Here is a 14,397-nt window from a genome sequence, read left to right as displayed (position 1 = left end):
ACCAACAAACCAAATTCCACACGCTGCATATTTTAAAAGCATTTCAAGGTTTACTCTAAAAAGTAAGGAGGACTTGAGAGGCCGGGGCGGGTGGATCACGAGGTCAGGAGTTCGAGACCAGCCTGGCCAACATGGTGAAACCCTGTCTCTACTAAAAATACAAAAATTAGCCGGGCATGGTGGCTCATGCCTGTAATCCCGCCTACTCGGGAGGCTAAGGCAGGAGAATCACTTGAAACCGGAAGGCGGAGGTTGCAGTGAGCCGAGATCGCGCACTGCTCTCCAGCCAGGGCAACAAGAGCAAAACTCCGTGTAAAAAAAAAAAAAAATAATAAAAGGAGGAAATATTTCTCAAGTAGCGATTGCAACTTCCATAGTCAAATTTTCATTCCAAGCCATAAATGGAGATGACTGTCCACTTTTCAGGTACAAAATAGGATAAAAGGCTTCTTGCAAAAGTCAAACAGCAAAACCAAAATCCTCCACAAGCAAAACCCTCCACTAGAAAGCGCCCCCATCTGTAATCTCTAACAGTGAGAGCCTCAGGACGGGCTCCGCAGACGCTCATTTAAAGCAAACTTTTTCAATGACCTTGAGGGTGGTTGCACTTACACGCACGCGGAGAAGCAAATCGACCGCAGCTGGAAAGGCGCTGGGTCGAGCGTGAGAGGAACACGCTCTCACGTGTTCCTCTCCTAAAGGAGCGTGGAAGAGAGAAGGGGGTTCCCCAAGGGCCCCGGCCCTTCCACCTCGCTCGGCCCCGCGGCCAGGCTCCTCGCACCGCAGCCCCGACCGTGCAGAAGCGGAGAGGCGGAAGGTGCTCCCAGAACTTTCATTTTCCATCCTGCAGCAGTCCCGAGCCTCGGCTGGAGAACTCCCGTTCTTGCGAAAGCGCGAGGTCCGGCAGGGGCGGGGTGGGGGCGGTGGGGGGAAGGGGATGGGGCGGGGCCGGGGCGGTGAAAGGGCCCGGGGGGCGGGGCGAGGCCGCCGCGGTCCGGGCCCCCGACGTGCGCTCCGGGTTCCGTAGCCAGCTCCTGCCCGGGCGCGCACACGCGCTTCCTCTCTTGCGCTCCCGGGCGTCCGGAGGCGAAGGTCCCGGAGCGTTCCCGAGAACCGGGTCGCGGCGAGTCCAGGGTCCGCTCCACCAGCTGCGCGCGGGGCGCACGAGCCGGCCAGCCTCCGGGAAAGGGTGCGGGGCGCCGGGGGTTCCTGCGGGAAGATGAGGAAGCCCGACAGCAAGATTGTGCTGCTGGGGGACATGAACGTGGGGAAGACGTCGCTGCTGCAGCGGTATATGGAGCGGCGCTTCCCGGACACGGTCAGCACGGTGGGCGGCGCCTTCTACCTGAAGCAGTGGCGCTCCTACAACATCTCCATCTGGGACACCGCAGGTGAGGCCGGCGCCGCCTGAGCCACGCCGCTCTGGGGCTCCGCCGGGGACCGGGGGCGCGGGGCTTCCAGCAGGGCACCCGGCCGCGCACAGGGTCCCGGCCTCGGACAGCAGATGCCTTCTTCTCGGGGTTTCCCACTCGTCCTCCCTTGCTGGTTGGGCTGAGATCTGCCTGCTGAGCCACTCAGTGACCTCAGCGACAATCCAGTTTGCAGAGAACCCGCTGGTCACTTGTGTACCTGAGCGGCCTTTGCTCCCGAGCCCCGCGTTCCTGCTCTGCTGCCCTGGGAACCAGAGACGCTCCTCGGTGGCTGCTTTGTTGGGTATTTTCAGTTTTTACGTACCCGTAGGAACATGATCTCCTTTAAGATTCACTTGAGGGAGGCCGGGCGCGGTGGCTCAAGCCTGTAATCCCAGCACTTTGGGAGGCCGAGACCATCCTGGCTAACACGGTGAAACCCCGTCTCTACTAAAAAAAATACAAAAAACTAGCCGGGCGAGGTGGCGGGCGCCTGTAGTCCCAGCTACTCGGGAGGCTGAGGCAGGAGAATGGCGTAAACCCGGGAGGTGGAGCTTGCAGTGAGCTGAGATCCGGCCACTGCACTCCAGCCTGGGCGACAGAGCAGACTCCGTCTCAAAAAAAAAAAAAAAAAAAAAGATTCACTTGAGGGGTGAGCAGAGCTGGTGTTATTAGCCCCTTTTTAAGAAAGAGTAAAATGAGGCATAGAGTGGTACCCTGCTGGGTTTACTCAGGAGAGAGGAAATAGAACTGGAGCCTCCGGACCTCTCAGCCCGGAGCATATCTGCCTTTTACAGTTAATCTTCTGCTTGATCTTGGCTCAGATACGTCATATGGGTTTGGAGTGACTTCCGGTGGAAGCATTTGTAAGATAGGTAATGAGTTATTTTTAGTGTGTAGTATTTGTGACTTTTCAAAAGTACAACTTAGAAGATCTCAATTCAAGCTTTCTGTTTAACATTGGAAAATAACACTGGTGATTGTAGCATTGCAATGGAATATATTTCCTTCTCCTTACAAAAGAATAAGATATTGTAAGTGAAGAAACTGGATTCGTGTGACACATTTTCAATGAGTGTGAGTTTTTAGAAGCCTGAAACTCTGAAAGTTCTGACTTCTTTTATGTCAGCATTTCAAAAAGTCATATACCCAAAGGCCCCGTCCAGAGTTCTTAAATTGCCATCTTGGGTGCGACAGTATGCTGAATAAACAAGATGATAATTAATTCTCTCTTTAAAACTGAATTAACGAAGCTCACAGAGGTACTTCCAGTTCTCCCCCTCCCTTTTGCCTTCTTTGATGCTTGCTTTTTCGTTATTATTATCCCAGTTAACATAGTGACTAGTTTATTGGCAATCATCTTGTGAAAACAATGTCCCCAGGTAAAGAGGTGCATTTCCCGGATCTTTGCTCCAATTCTGTCTTCCGCCCCAGGCTGCAGGGTGAGGTTTACTGAGCTGACTCCCTCACACTGAGCATTTGTTAACGATGGAACGCATGCTCTAGAAGTCAAATCGAACCCACTTCACGAACCCAATTTCCTTTTGTACAAAGTCAAATGGAACCTAATTTGCTTTTGTACAAAGATTTGCCCCTCTGCTGCTTTCGCTGGCTGGCTGGGATTTACTGCTGCCCTTGGTTTACAAGTAGCAAGGTTAATGTAGGAGTGTTATTGGGGGACCCAAACCGAAACCCCTGTAGTGGCTGCCGTTGGAGGCAGACTCTTACCACACGGGGTGTTTCTGGAACAAGAGCTGCCCTGCAGTGCTAGAACAGCCCCTGCATTGGAGGGAATGAAGTAGCAGTTTTGTTTCGACTGGCCTCTTGCTTCTTCAGCACCAAGGACATGATGCAGCTGGAATCTTGATCACCAGAGGATTTTGCAATTGTGCTGATGTGATGCCCTAGATGTCTTGAAGCGTTCCTGGGGGCAGCAGCTCATTTCCTGGCATCCGAGGCTGCTGCTGCTTGTTCGAAAGATCCTAAGGGTGAATTACTAGAACTCCTCAGAACAGAGGGTGACCAGGCCCCTTCTCCACATTCCTGACTTCCTGTGTACTCAGGCGGCCCTGGCCCAGAGTTGGCAGGGACACAGGCCACCCTTGCCTGCCTCCTCAGTGGTCTGTGGCCTGCCTGGGTACTTGAAGGAAAAAGAGAGGTAGGAACAGATACCTTTTCTATAATTATTGGAAATTCAGAATTTAACTTTTAGGGGACCTTATTCTTTTCCTTCTTTTGTTTAGCTCCTAAACTTTCTCTCCATCACACAGACATTGCTTTTCAAGTTGTTTTTGTTGTAATTGTCATAACCGAGGCAGAACCGATAAGGACCAGCCGGAGCAGGAACCATTTTCAAAGTTGCTTTTAGCAACACAAGGCACGGTGGGCTGGGGTGGAGGCGCAGGTGTGCGGAGGGTGACAGGATGTTTAATAGTAAAAACGATTGCACGGGGGTCGGTGTATACCCAGTGCCTGGCTGCTTGTAGCCTGTAAGGCAGGATGGAGCTGAAGAGGGTGAAGAGAGTTGGCAGGGTAGATGTACATTACCCTATTCCATTGACACAACAGCCCTCCAGAGGGAGGTGTGATTATTTGCATGTTAAAGATGGGGCCGGGCGTGGTGGCTCACACCTGTAATCCCAGCACTTTGGGAGGCTGAGGTGGGTAGATCATGGGGTCAAGAGATCAAGACCATCCTGGCTAACATGGTGAAATGTTAGCATAAACATAAAAAATTATTAACATAAATAATTATTATATCCTAAACATACAAAAATTATCTGGGTGTGGTGGCACACACCTGTAGTCCCAGCTACTCGGGAGTCTGAGGCAAGAGAATCACTTGAACCAGGGAGGCGGAGGTTGTGGTGAGCCAAGATCGCGCCACTGCACTCCAGCCTGGCGACAGAGCGAGACTCTATCTCAAAAAAAAAAAAAAGAAAAAAAAGATGGGAAGACAGGGCCACATGGTGGCTCCTGCCTGTAATCCCAGTACTTTGGGAGGCTGAGGCGGGCAGATCACCTAAGGTCAGGAGTTCAAGACCAGCCTGGCCAATGTGGTGAACCCCTGTGTCTGCTAAAAATACAAAAATTAGCTGGGTGTGGTGGCTGGCGCCTGTAATCCTAGCTACTTGGGAGGCTGTGGCAAGAGAATCGCTTGAATCCTGGAGGAGGAGGTTGCAGTGAGCCAAGATCGCGCCATTGCACTCCAGCCTGGGTGACAAGAGTAAGACTCTGTCTCAAAAAAAAAAAAAAAAAAAAAAAAAAGATGGGAAGACAGCAGAAGTTAAGTGGGATTTAGACCTTGGTTCAGCCAACTCCAACTCACTTGTCTCATTATGCCGTTTTAGGGGGCACTTGTCACTCCCAGCCCTCGTCTAATTGGGCACACACATGTGGAGTGGTTGCTGTGCATGGGTGGGCGCATCCAGGAAGCAAAAGGAGGTTGCCCAGCGAGGAGGCAGAGCCCTCGAAAACGTACCCCTGTGCTCCTCTCTGTCTGCTGGTTGCTCAGGACAGTCTAAAGTGTTGCCTGTTGTTGGCAAATATAAACTGAGCTTCCCTGGTGCCAGATACTTGTTCCACAGCAGTGAGCAGGCCCGCTGGCTGCTGCTCTGCAGGCTCTGGATTCCAGAGGAGGGGGAAAGGCAGGCAAGAAGTGAGTGGTACAGCTTCACATCTGATCATTACTTTGAAGAAAATACGACAGGCTGATGAGAAAGCGGCTGGTGTGCCCAGCACAGACCTGGTCCCCAGAGCCCTGGAGACAGAATGCCCTCCGCATTTGTTTTCCTTCCCTTCTCAAGGCCGTGGCCTGGTGGGTGGTGGGAGGGGGGGCACTACCTGACTCACGTTTGCATCCCCAGCACTTGGCCCCTGAAGAGCCAGCTTGGAAGGCAGCGGGGAGCCCAGACTTGAGCCGCTTCCCTATGCTGGCATCCAACTCCAGCTGTGTCTCTGGGGACTGGGTGTTGGAGAGGGTGAGTGCGTTTTGCATGTGGAATGGAGGCATGTCTGTGGGAGCCTGAAGCCAGGCTGTGACAGACAGAATAGTGGCCACTGCAAAGGTGAGACATCCTGGTCTCTTGAGAGTCCTCTGGCCTTTGGGTCCTTCTGAGGCACCAGCAGAAGGTTATGTGGCCACACCAGGGCCTCCTCTCCAGCACAGGCATTCTGGATGGTGGACCTCTTAGTGTGAGCCTCCCAGCAATCTGCCTGAGGACTTCCCACATCACCAAGTCCTGCTCTCTTCCCTCATCCTATCTGTTCTTCCTCATCTTAATATAAACAGCCAGGAAAATCCATACCTTCAACACTTTGCTTGGAAATCTCCTCAGCTAAATATCCAACTTCATCACACATGGTTATGCTTCCCTCACAGCTGTGGGGCACGACTCAGCTGAGCTCTCTGGCACCCCATCCTCACTCCTCCACTTCCGATAACGCAGTCCTCATTCCGACCCCAGGCTTCCACCTGTAATTGGCTCCTCCTGGTGGAGGTGTTCACTCTGAGGATGCAGGTTTTCTCTGCCATGCTTCTCGCTTCCTTCTGATTCCTCACCAGCAGGGCTGTTCATGTGCATCTTCCTGCCAACCATCTGTTTAGGCCAATCCAGGCTGCCTTCTCATGATCCTCAAATCCTCCCAGATCTGCCATTGCCCAGTTCTAAAACCACTTCCATGTTCGTAACAGCCTCTCTCTGCTCCCAGTTCCAAAATCTCTGTCAGTTTCCTATTGCTGCTATAACAAATTAGTTACTTAAAACAACACAAATTTGCCTGGCATGGTAGCTCCTGCCTGTAATCCTAGCACTTTAGGAGGCTGAGGTGAAAGGATCGCTTGAACCCAGGAATTGAAGACCAGCCTGGGCAACACAGGGAGACTGTCTCTACAAAGAATAAAAATGTTAGCCAGGTGTAGTGGGGCGCACCTGTAGTCCCAGCTACGTGGGAGGCTGAGGTAAGAGGATTTCTTGAGCCTGGGAGCTTGAGACTGCAGTGAGCCATGATCATACCACTGCACTCCAGCCTGGGCAATGGAGCAAGACCCTGTCTCAAATAAATAAATAAAAATTAAAACCATAGATTTATTGTCTTTAAGTAGTCCAGAGGTCAGAAGTCCCAAATGAGTCTCTCACTGGGCTCAAGTCAAAGCTTGCAGGATTGCATTCCTTTCTGGAGGCTGAGGGAGGAACCTGTTTCTTAGACTTTCCTGGCTTCTGGAGCCTGCCTGATTTCCTGGCTTTATCCTCTCTCCGAAAAGGCAGTCCAGTTAGGTCTGTCCTCTACAGCATCCCTCTTCTAAGGGTTTAAAGGACCCCTGTGATTTTGTGGGATCCATCCTGGTCCTTGTTTTTAGGGTGGCTGACTGGCAGGCTCAGCGTCCCTCACCCACGTGACGTGGGCACAGGTTCTGGAGATCAGGGCATCTGCTGACCACAGCCGTGGCCGTGGCTGTGTCACCTCCTTTTGCATCAGACTCCTCCTGTATAATAAGGGGAGAAAGGGGCACCTGTCTGAGCATTATTAGGAGTCAGCAAGTTAAGACTGGCAAAGTTCTCAGAACAGCGGCCAGAATGAGGAAGCACCATGTGAGTTTTGCTAAACAAACATTTGTCTCCTGGCCTTGGGTGCCTGTCACTGAGATTACACCAGCAGGCATGTTACAAAGGGAGGAGGGAGGCTCAGCTGGGCCCCCAGCAAACAAGTCTCTAATAAATGGGGAGGCCATGGCGAGGGGAGGGAAGGTGGGGGACACTCGCGGTGGCCATGGTAAAGAGTGAGAATAAAAGTCGTCGTCCGCCATCCGAGGGCTCAGCAACCTGGGAGACCCGGCCATACTGAATTTCTTCCTTCGCTGTTTGCAGTCGAGCAGGGGGCTGGTTGATGACTGGTTTCACCCGCAGAAGGCAAAGGCTGATTCACGTTTGCACTTCCCTGGCATCCTCTGCCCGAGCTGCGAGGAAACAGTTCCTCTATCTGTCTCAGCTGAGCTTTGGCGTGAGCCTTGCAGACCCCAGCGTTCTTGGTGCCAGAACCCAAGGATGGGTGGACGGCAAAGATGTGGAAGAGAGATGGGTCCAGCCTCTGGCCTCTTTAGAGGATGCTGATGGCTGACCCACCTGAGAAGGGATCAGGGTGCAATGGTCCTGGAATCTGTGTCACAGAAGGCAGGACTGAGAAAATGGGGGGGTTCTGTGGTGTGGAATAGAGAGGACTGGAGTTGCAGTCCCAGGAACTGTTTGCTGGAAGGTTGTCATATGGAAGAGGAATTCAAGCCTCATTTGAGTTCTACTGGGGCGTGTTAGAGTAGTGGGGGGACTTGTGGCGGGAGAGCAGGTGTGGCCTGTGTGTAACGGCTGCCTCTGAAACTCGCGCTTCCAACACTTACAGTAATTGCCACTGTATGCGGCTTCCTGCCACGTGCCAGGCCCTGTGCAGGCTCCATACTCCTGGGCTACATCCTTTTCTCACATCTCTGCCTGGGAGGCGTCAACGTTGCCGTCCTACAGACTGGGAAACAGCATCTTACAGAGGGGAGGCGGCTCCCACAGTCGATCCCTGACCGTGCCAGGGCCGCTCAGCTTCACAGCCTGGTCTTCCTGCCCTTGGGAACCCAAGGTCTCGATGCTGCTTGGCTCAAGACCTAGAGTACGGGTTTCTCTGTGGATCAGGTCCCTCCCTCCCAAGCCGAAATGCAAGGATTTTTCAAGGAAAGGCTCATGATGGATTTAGGGTCTCAGGTTCTCCAGGTCCTCTCTGGCCTCAGAGATGCTGTGAACCCAGGCTGGGCTCTGCAGCGAATGAAGATGCTGCTTTGCTCATGTAGGCTCTTTCCTAAGCCCCGGGCGAGATTCTGAGCAATTGGTTTAAGAACTTTCTCTTTACTTGAACAACTGCAGTGCAGCCCAGGAGAGGATGCTGGAGTTTTTGGTTATGGAATCTTGGTGCCTGGAGGAGGGAGAATGTGAGTGCTCATTCAGGTGAAGTTAGCTGAGAGATTGGCCTGCATCCTGTGAATGCAGACTGCTGTCTGCCCAAGGCAGAGCCCAGGTGGCTTTTGTGAAGGACAAAGGTGGCTTGTGGGTGAAGGTGCCGAATGAGAGGGACAGTTCAGCTCTGAGGACCGCGAGCCCCCACCTCTCTCCTTCCAGTCCACATAGAAGCCTCAGCCCCCAGCCCCATGACAGCTGCTCCTTAGGGAATGGGTGGAGGCTGTGTCATACGTGTTGCTGCTTCAGGTTGGAATTGTGGTGATGCTGTGGGTGGGCCTGGAGAACAGCTCTCTTTGGCAGGGACCACAGGGGTGGCTGAGGGTCCACACTTTTGACTGACCTGCGAGGACTGCACATTTTTTAAAAGCCTTGAGAGATTGGTGCAGAAGTGAATGCACAGCCTGCAAAACACGTGGAGCTAGGGGGATTTTATTTATTTATATAATTATTTAATGTTTTTGAGACAAGGTCTCAGTCTGTTGTCCAGGCTGGAGTGCAGTGGGGTAACCACAGCTCACTGTAACTTCAACCTCCCAGGCTCAAGCAGTCCTCCCACCTCGGCCTCCTAAGTAGGTGGGACCACAGGTGTGCACCACCATGCCTGGTCAATATTTAAATTTTTTTTTTTGTAGAGCCAGGGTCTTGCTACATTGCCCAAGCTGGCCTTGAACTCCTTGGCTAAAGCGATCCTCCTACCTTGGCCTCCCAGAGTGCTGGCATTACAGGCGTGAGCCACTGTGCCCAGTCAGGAGTCAGATTTTAGCTGGCTTTCCTATTATATTAGTTCCTGTTTTAGCCTCACTCAGGAGAGGCTTCTGAGTGGTTTTTGGGGTCTTAATATGGTGACCCTCAACCTGACAATTAGTGTTTGTGTGACTGGAGACCATTTGGTCAATTACATGGTCTTTCTACAGATCCGGGGGCTGACGCAGGCCTGCTGCTGGTTGTTGTAAATAAAGTTTTATTGGCACAGCCACATGCATATGCATACAGTTAAATGCATTGTCTATGGCTGCTTTCACCTTGTAATGGCAGAGTTGAGTCATTGCAACAGAGACCAGACAGCACTGAAAGCCAAACATATTTACTGTCTGGCCCTTTGCAGAAAACATTTGCTGATCCCTGGTTTAGGTTGTGTAAAGGAGATAATGCTTCTCTAGAAGTCTGTTCCCATAGGTATAGACACTTCTAAAAAGGTTTAACATTCAGCAATTGTAGGACCCCAAGATTCAGTTCAACTCAACAAGCAGCTCTCAAGTTTCCACTGTGTGTGTGTGCTGAGCTAGAGTGGAGTGAGGGTGGATTTAAGATGAACATCAGCTCCTACTGAACGAAAGATCTTGGGAGAAATGCCAGTTAAGGTTTGTATCTGGAAGGTCAACCTGCAAAACCCCAGGTGCATGTGGGTCCACATGGTCACCTCTACGGAGGACTCTGAACGGGTGCCTTCTGGGTGCAAGGCTTCATTTGTAGAGTTCCTCTGCTTTATTGGCCAGCAACAGTGGCCTGAATATGAATGTGGGTATTAAGATAGGGGAAAGAGAATTAATTGATTGTCCTGGCCTCAGCAGGAGTGGACAAAGCGACATTATACTCGGAGATTGCAGAGCACAGTGGCCGCTTGCGAGCAGTGTGCGCTGGGAGGCTCGGCCCACAGCCTCCTGGAGTGGCGCCTGGGAATCCCGGGGTGCCAGGGGACCTTGCGGGCTCTTCAGTGCGCTGTGGTTCAGGGGAAACTTAATGAAGGTCAACTGTGTTTGTTAACGAGCACCTGAGTCGCATTGAATGCCTTTGGGAGACACTTTCACGCTTTGTTATCTTTAAGTTCTCTGGAGAAATACAAAATTTTATTTATTTATTTATTTATTTATTTATTTATTTATTTATTTAAGATGGAGTCTCCGTCTTTCATCCAGGCTGGAGTGCAGGTCTCGGCTCACTGCAAGCTCCGCCTCCTGGGTTCATACCATTCTCCCGCCTCAGCATCCCGAGTAGCTGGGATTACAGGCGCCCGCCACCACGCCCGGCTAATTTTTTGTATTTTTAGTAGAGACGGGGTTTCGCTGTGTTAGCCAGGATGGTCTCGATCTCCTGACCTCGTGATCCGCCTGCCTCAGCCTCCCAAAGTGCTGGGATTACAGGCGTGAGCCACTGCGCCCGGCCCTATTTATTTATTTTTAATTTAAATTTTTTTTTTTTTTGAGACGGAGTCTCGCTCTGTTGCCCAGGCGAGAGTGCACCGGTGTGATCTCGGCTCACTGCAAGCTCCGCCTCCCAGGTTCAAGCGATTCTCCTGCCTCAGCTTCCCGAGTAGCTGGGATTATGGGCTCCCACCACCATGACCGGCTAATTTTTGTATTTTTAGTAGAGACAGGGTTTCACCATGTTGGTCAGGCTAGTCTTGAACTCCTGACCTCAAGCAATCCACCCACCTTGGCCTCCCAAAGTGTTGGGATTACAGGTGTGAGCCACCGCGGCCATCTTATTTATTTATTATTTTGAGACAGGGTCTTCTTCTGTCACCCAGACTGGAATGCAGTGGTGTGATCTTGGCTCACTGCAGCTTTGACCTCATGGGCTCAAGCAATCCTCCCACCTCTCAGCTGGGACTACAGCACCACCACCTCTGGCTAATTTTTGTATTTTATTTTATTTTTTATTTTTGTAGAGACATGGGTCTCAGTATGTTGCCCAGGCTGGTCTTGAACTCCTGGGCTCAACAGATCCTCCCTGCTTGGTCTCCCCAAGTGCTGAGATTACAGACATGAGCTACCATGCCTGGCTGAAAATTTATGATGCCAGATCAAAATTGCTCTTCTTTCTGTATTGAGATTTCATATAACATCCCTCTCCAAGAAAAAGAAATTTTGTACAAACATACACACATGTACACACACACACACACACACACACACACACACACACGCCTAAACAGCTGTTGATTCTTAGGATAATGGATTCATCACTGCAATGACAGAGTTCCGTGGTCCAGCTGGCTGCGAACGCTGGCCCAGGCAGGTTCCAGCTTCGTTTCAACCCTGGCTTCCCTGGTGCTGTCTCCTCTGTACCTCACTGAGGGGTCTTTCTGCCAGGCCTCCTGGATCTGGTCAGCTTCCCTGCCCAGAGCCCCTCCAGCACTCCCCAGCTTATCACTCCTCTTGTCTGGCTGCTGGCACCTGAGCCCTGATGCAAGATTTGTAGTTCGTCCTGTGTGCTCTTTTCTCTGTTCTCACAGGGGCTTACAGCATTTCTGTCTCCGGGACTGTCCCCGCTCCTAGCAATTCCCAGCTTGAATTTTATCCCATCTTTCAGTGAAGTATTTCTTGGTCTTTGTAGCAGAGGGAAGAATTCCTCCTTTCACCAAACTGCTACAAAGTGACCTTGCACCCATAGTACATACTGCTGGTTGTCTGTTTTTCTGATCTCTTTTTCTTTCCTTGGATTTATAAACTCCTTGGGTTTTACTCACTTCACGTTTTCCATAGAATGTAACATTTTGCTCTGTGATATTTTTGAAACTAAGTTTTTGCTGAAGGAAACTTTTGAAAACGGTGGGAAAAATTCAGAGAGTGACATTAGCAGTTTCATTTTCTTAGCGATGTATTGACCTTGAATGATAAAATTAGTGTGGAAATATAATTGTCCTGAGTGCTGTGACACAATAGGCCATTGTGTGCGTGGTAGGAAACTGTTGGTCCAGGGCATTAATTATATGGTATCCTAAAAAACTTCTTTAGTAGCTCTTGATTTCTTTTGAGTTCAGTATCATTACAAATCTATTGAAAAGACTAACACACCAGGACCGTGCTTCTGGGAAGATGGAAAAGATGTATTTTCCCCTACTATTCCCTCTAATTACAGCCAGAAACCTTGGATTTTATATTAAAAGCAAATGTAAGACTCTGGCAGGTGGCAAGGAGAAGGCAGATCCACTAGGGACCTCGGGAATGTGTTTCAGGAAAAACTCTAAACCCAAGTTTCTCCTTTGCTCTCAAAGCGCCACAGTAATCATTGACCAGGAAACTCCTGTGACCGAAGGTGCAGGGTTTTCCCCAACACCACGCAGTGGACACCAGCTGGGTGTCCTCCAGTTTAATTCCAACACTATCCACCTGGAGGTAGCGTCTCATACCACAGGGTGAGGGCTCAGTCCCACAAGACGGCCCCTTCCTTCCCCTCAGTCTCAATTCCAGGCCTCTGGAATTTCTGATCCACCGGCTTCAGGTGAGGGTTCCCACGACCCCCTCTTTGGGTTCAATTACTTTGCTGGGAAGTGGTTGCTTATGTTTGTTTACTGGTTATTAGACAGGATATTGCAAAGGATACAAATGAACAGCCACATGAAGAGACACATGGAGCAAGGTGTGGAAGGGGTGCCACGGAGTTGGGGTCCACGGAGTTGGGGTGCCACAGAGTTGGGGTGCCCTCGTGGCATGGGGGTGAGTTCTTCTTCACCTTCCTGTCGGCCTCCACGTGCTCGGCTTTCCGGGAGCTCCCTGAATCCTGTTTTCAGGGCCTCTTATGGAGACTTCATTGGTTGTCTGTGATTGAGGCATGGGCATCATGTCAAAATGTGATTGGAAAGGCCGGGTGTGGTGGCTCAGGCCTGTCATCCCAGCAGCTTGGGAGGCTGAGGAGGGTAGATCACTTGAGGTCAGGAGTTCGAGACCAGCCTGGCCAACATGGCGAGACTCTGTCTCTACTAAAAATACAAAAATTAGCTGCGCATGGTGGCGCGCGCCTGTAGTCCTAGCTACTCAGGAGGCTGAGGCGAGAGGGTTGTTTGAACCCAGGAGGCAGAGATAGCAGAGGTAGTAGTGAGCTGAGATTGTGCCACTGCACTCCAGCCTGGGCAGCAGAGTAAGACTCCATCTCAATTAAAAAAATTAAATTAAAAAATGAATTTAAAAAAGCGTGACTGGATAAAAAGGGTGCAATCTAAGCCCAGCAAGGCCTGTCTGTTTAGGTTCCTCAAGGCTCTCTGCAGCATTCCTTCCTCTAGGGTATGGGGCAGGCCCTCTCTGGAGGGAGGGTCTAATGACCCCCTGTCAGATTAGAGTCCTGCCTGGGCCAGGTGAAAGGAGGGCAGGGGAAGGTCAGAGAGAAAGATTTTGTTCCTGAGGCCTAAGGCACCCAACATTATAACAAAAGACCGTAACAATGGCTGTAAGAATCCTGAGCTAGGTGAGTTCCCTGGATTCCAGATTCAGGGCTGAAGAAGCTAGAAATTCAGAAATGCCAAAGGGCACAGGCAAAATGAATCTGCATTCAGGAATTCAGCTTTTGTCTGAAATATTCCTTCCTGCTTAACCCAAGCTGATACAAATCAACACACTTAACTTTTAGTAACTTATATTCTAACACAGACCAAGCTAAGCTTGTAGTTCCAAGCAAAGCATGTCGTAAATGTCAGGCCTCTGAGCCCAAGCCAAGCCATTGCATCCCCTGTGACTTGCACGTATATGCCCAGATGGCCTGAAGTAACTGAAGAATCACAAAAGAAGTGAAAATGCCCTGCCTCCCTAACCGATGACATTCCACCACAAAAGAAGTGAAAATGGCCGGTCCTTGCCTTAAGTGATGACATTATCTTGTGAAAGTCCTTTTCCTGGCTCATCCTGGCTCAAAAAGCTCCCCCACTGAGCACCTTGTGACTCCCACTCCTGCCCGCCAGAGAACAACCCCCCTTTGACTGTAATTTTCCTTTACCCACCCAAATCCTATAAAACGGCCCCACCCTTATCTCCCTGCACTGACTCTCTTTTCAGACTCAGCCCGCCTGCGCCCAGGTGATTAAAAAGCTGTCTTGCCCTGTATTCCCAGCACTTCGGGAGGCTGAGACGGGCGGATCACGAGGTCAGGAGATCAAGACCATCCTGGCTAACACGATGAAACCCTGTCTCTACTCAAAAATACAAAAAACTAGCCGGGCGAGGTGGCGGGCGCCTGTAGTCCCAACTACTTGGGAGGCTGAGGCAGGAGAATGGCGTAAA

The 14,397-nt window shown here is 50.9% G+C and overlaps 1 protein-coding gene across 1 annotated transcript in view; it reads left to right on the top strand.

The window, feature by feature from the left end:
- Positions 1-858: 858 nt before the first annotated feature.
- RAB20 (RAB20, member RAS oncogene family) overlaps positions 859-14,397 on the top strand; it is a 36,908-nt gene continuing 23,369 nt past the window's right edge. Inside the window, exon 1 of the mRNA XM_050766627.1 lies at positions 859-1,391. Within this exon, the coding sequence (XP_050622584.1) occupies positions 1,220-1,391 (172 nt within the window). The 5' untranslated portion in view covers positions 859-1,219. The remainder of the gene's footprint in view (positions 1,392-14,397) is intronic.

This window comes from Macaca thibetana, chromosome 17 (genome assembly GCF_024542745.1).
Source record: "Macaca thibetana thibetana isolate TM-01 chromosome 17, ASM2454274v1, whole genome shotgun sequence".
Classification (NCBI taxonomy): domain Eukaryota; kingdom Metazoa; phylum Chordata; class Mammalia; order Primates; family Cercopithecidae; genus Macaca; species Macaca thibetana.
The sequence above is the reverse complement of the archived record's forward strand: the minus strand, read 5'-3'. Positions and strand labels throughout refer to the sequence as shown.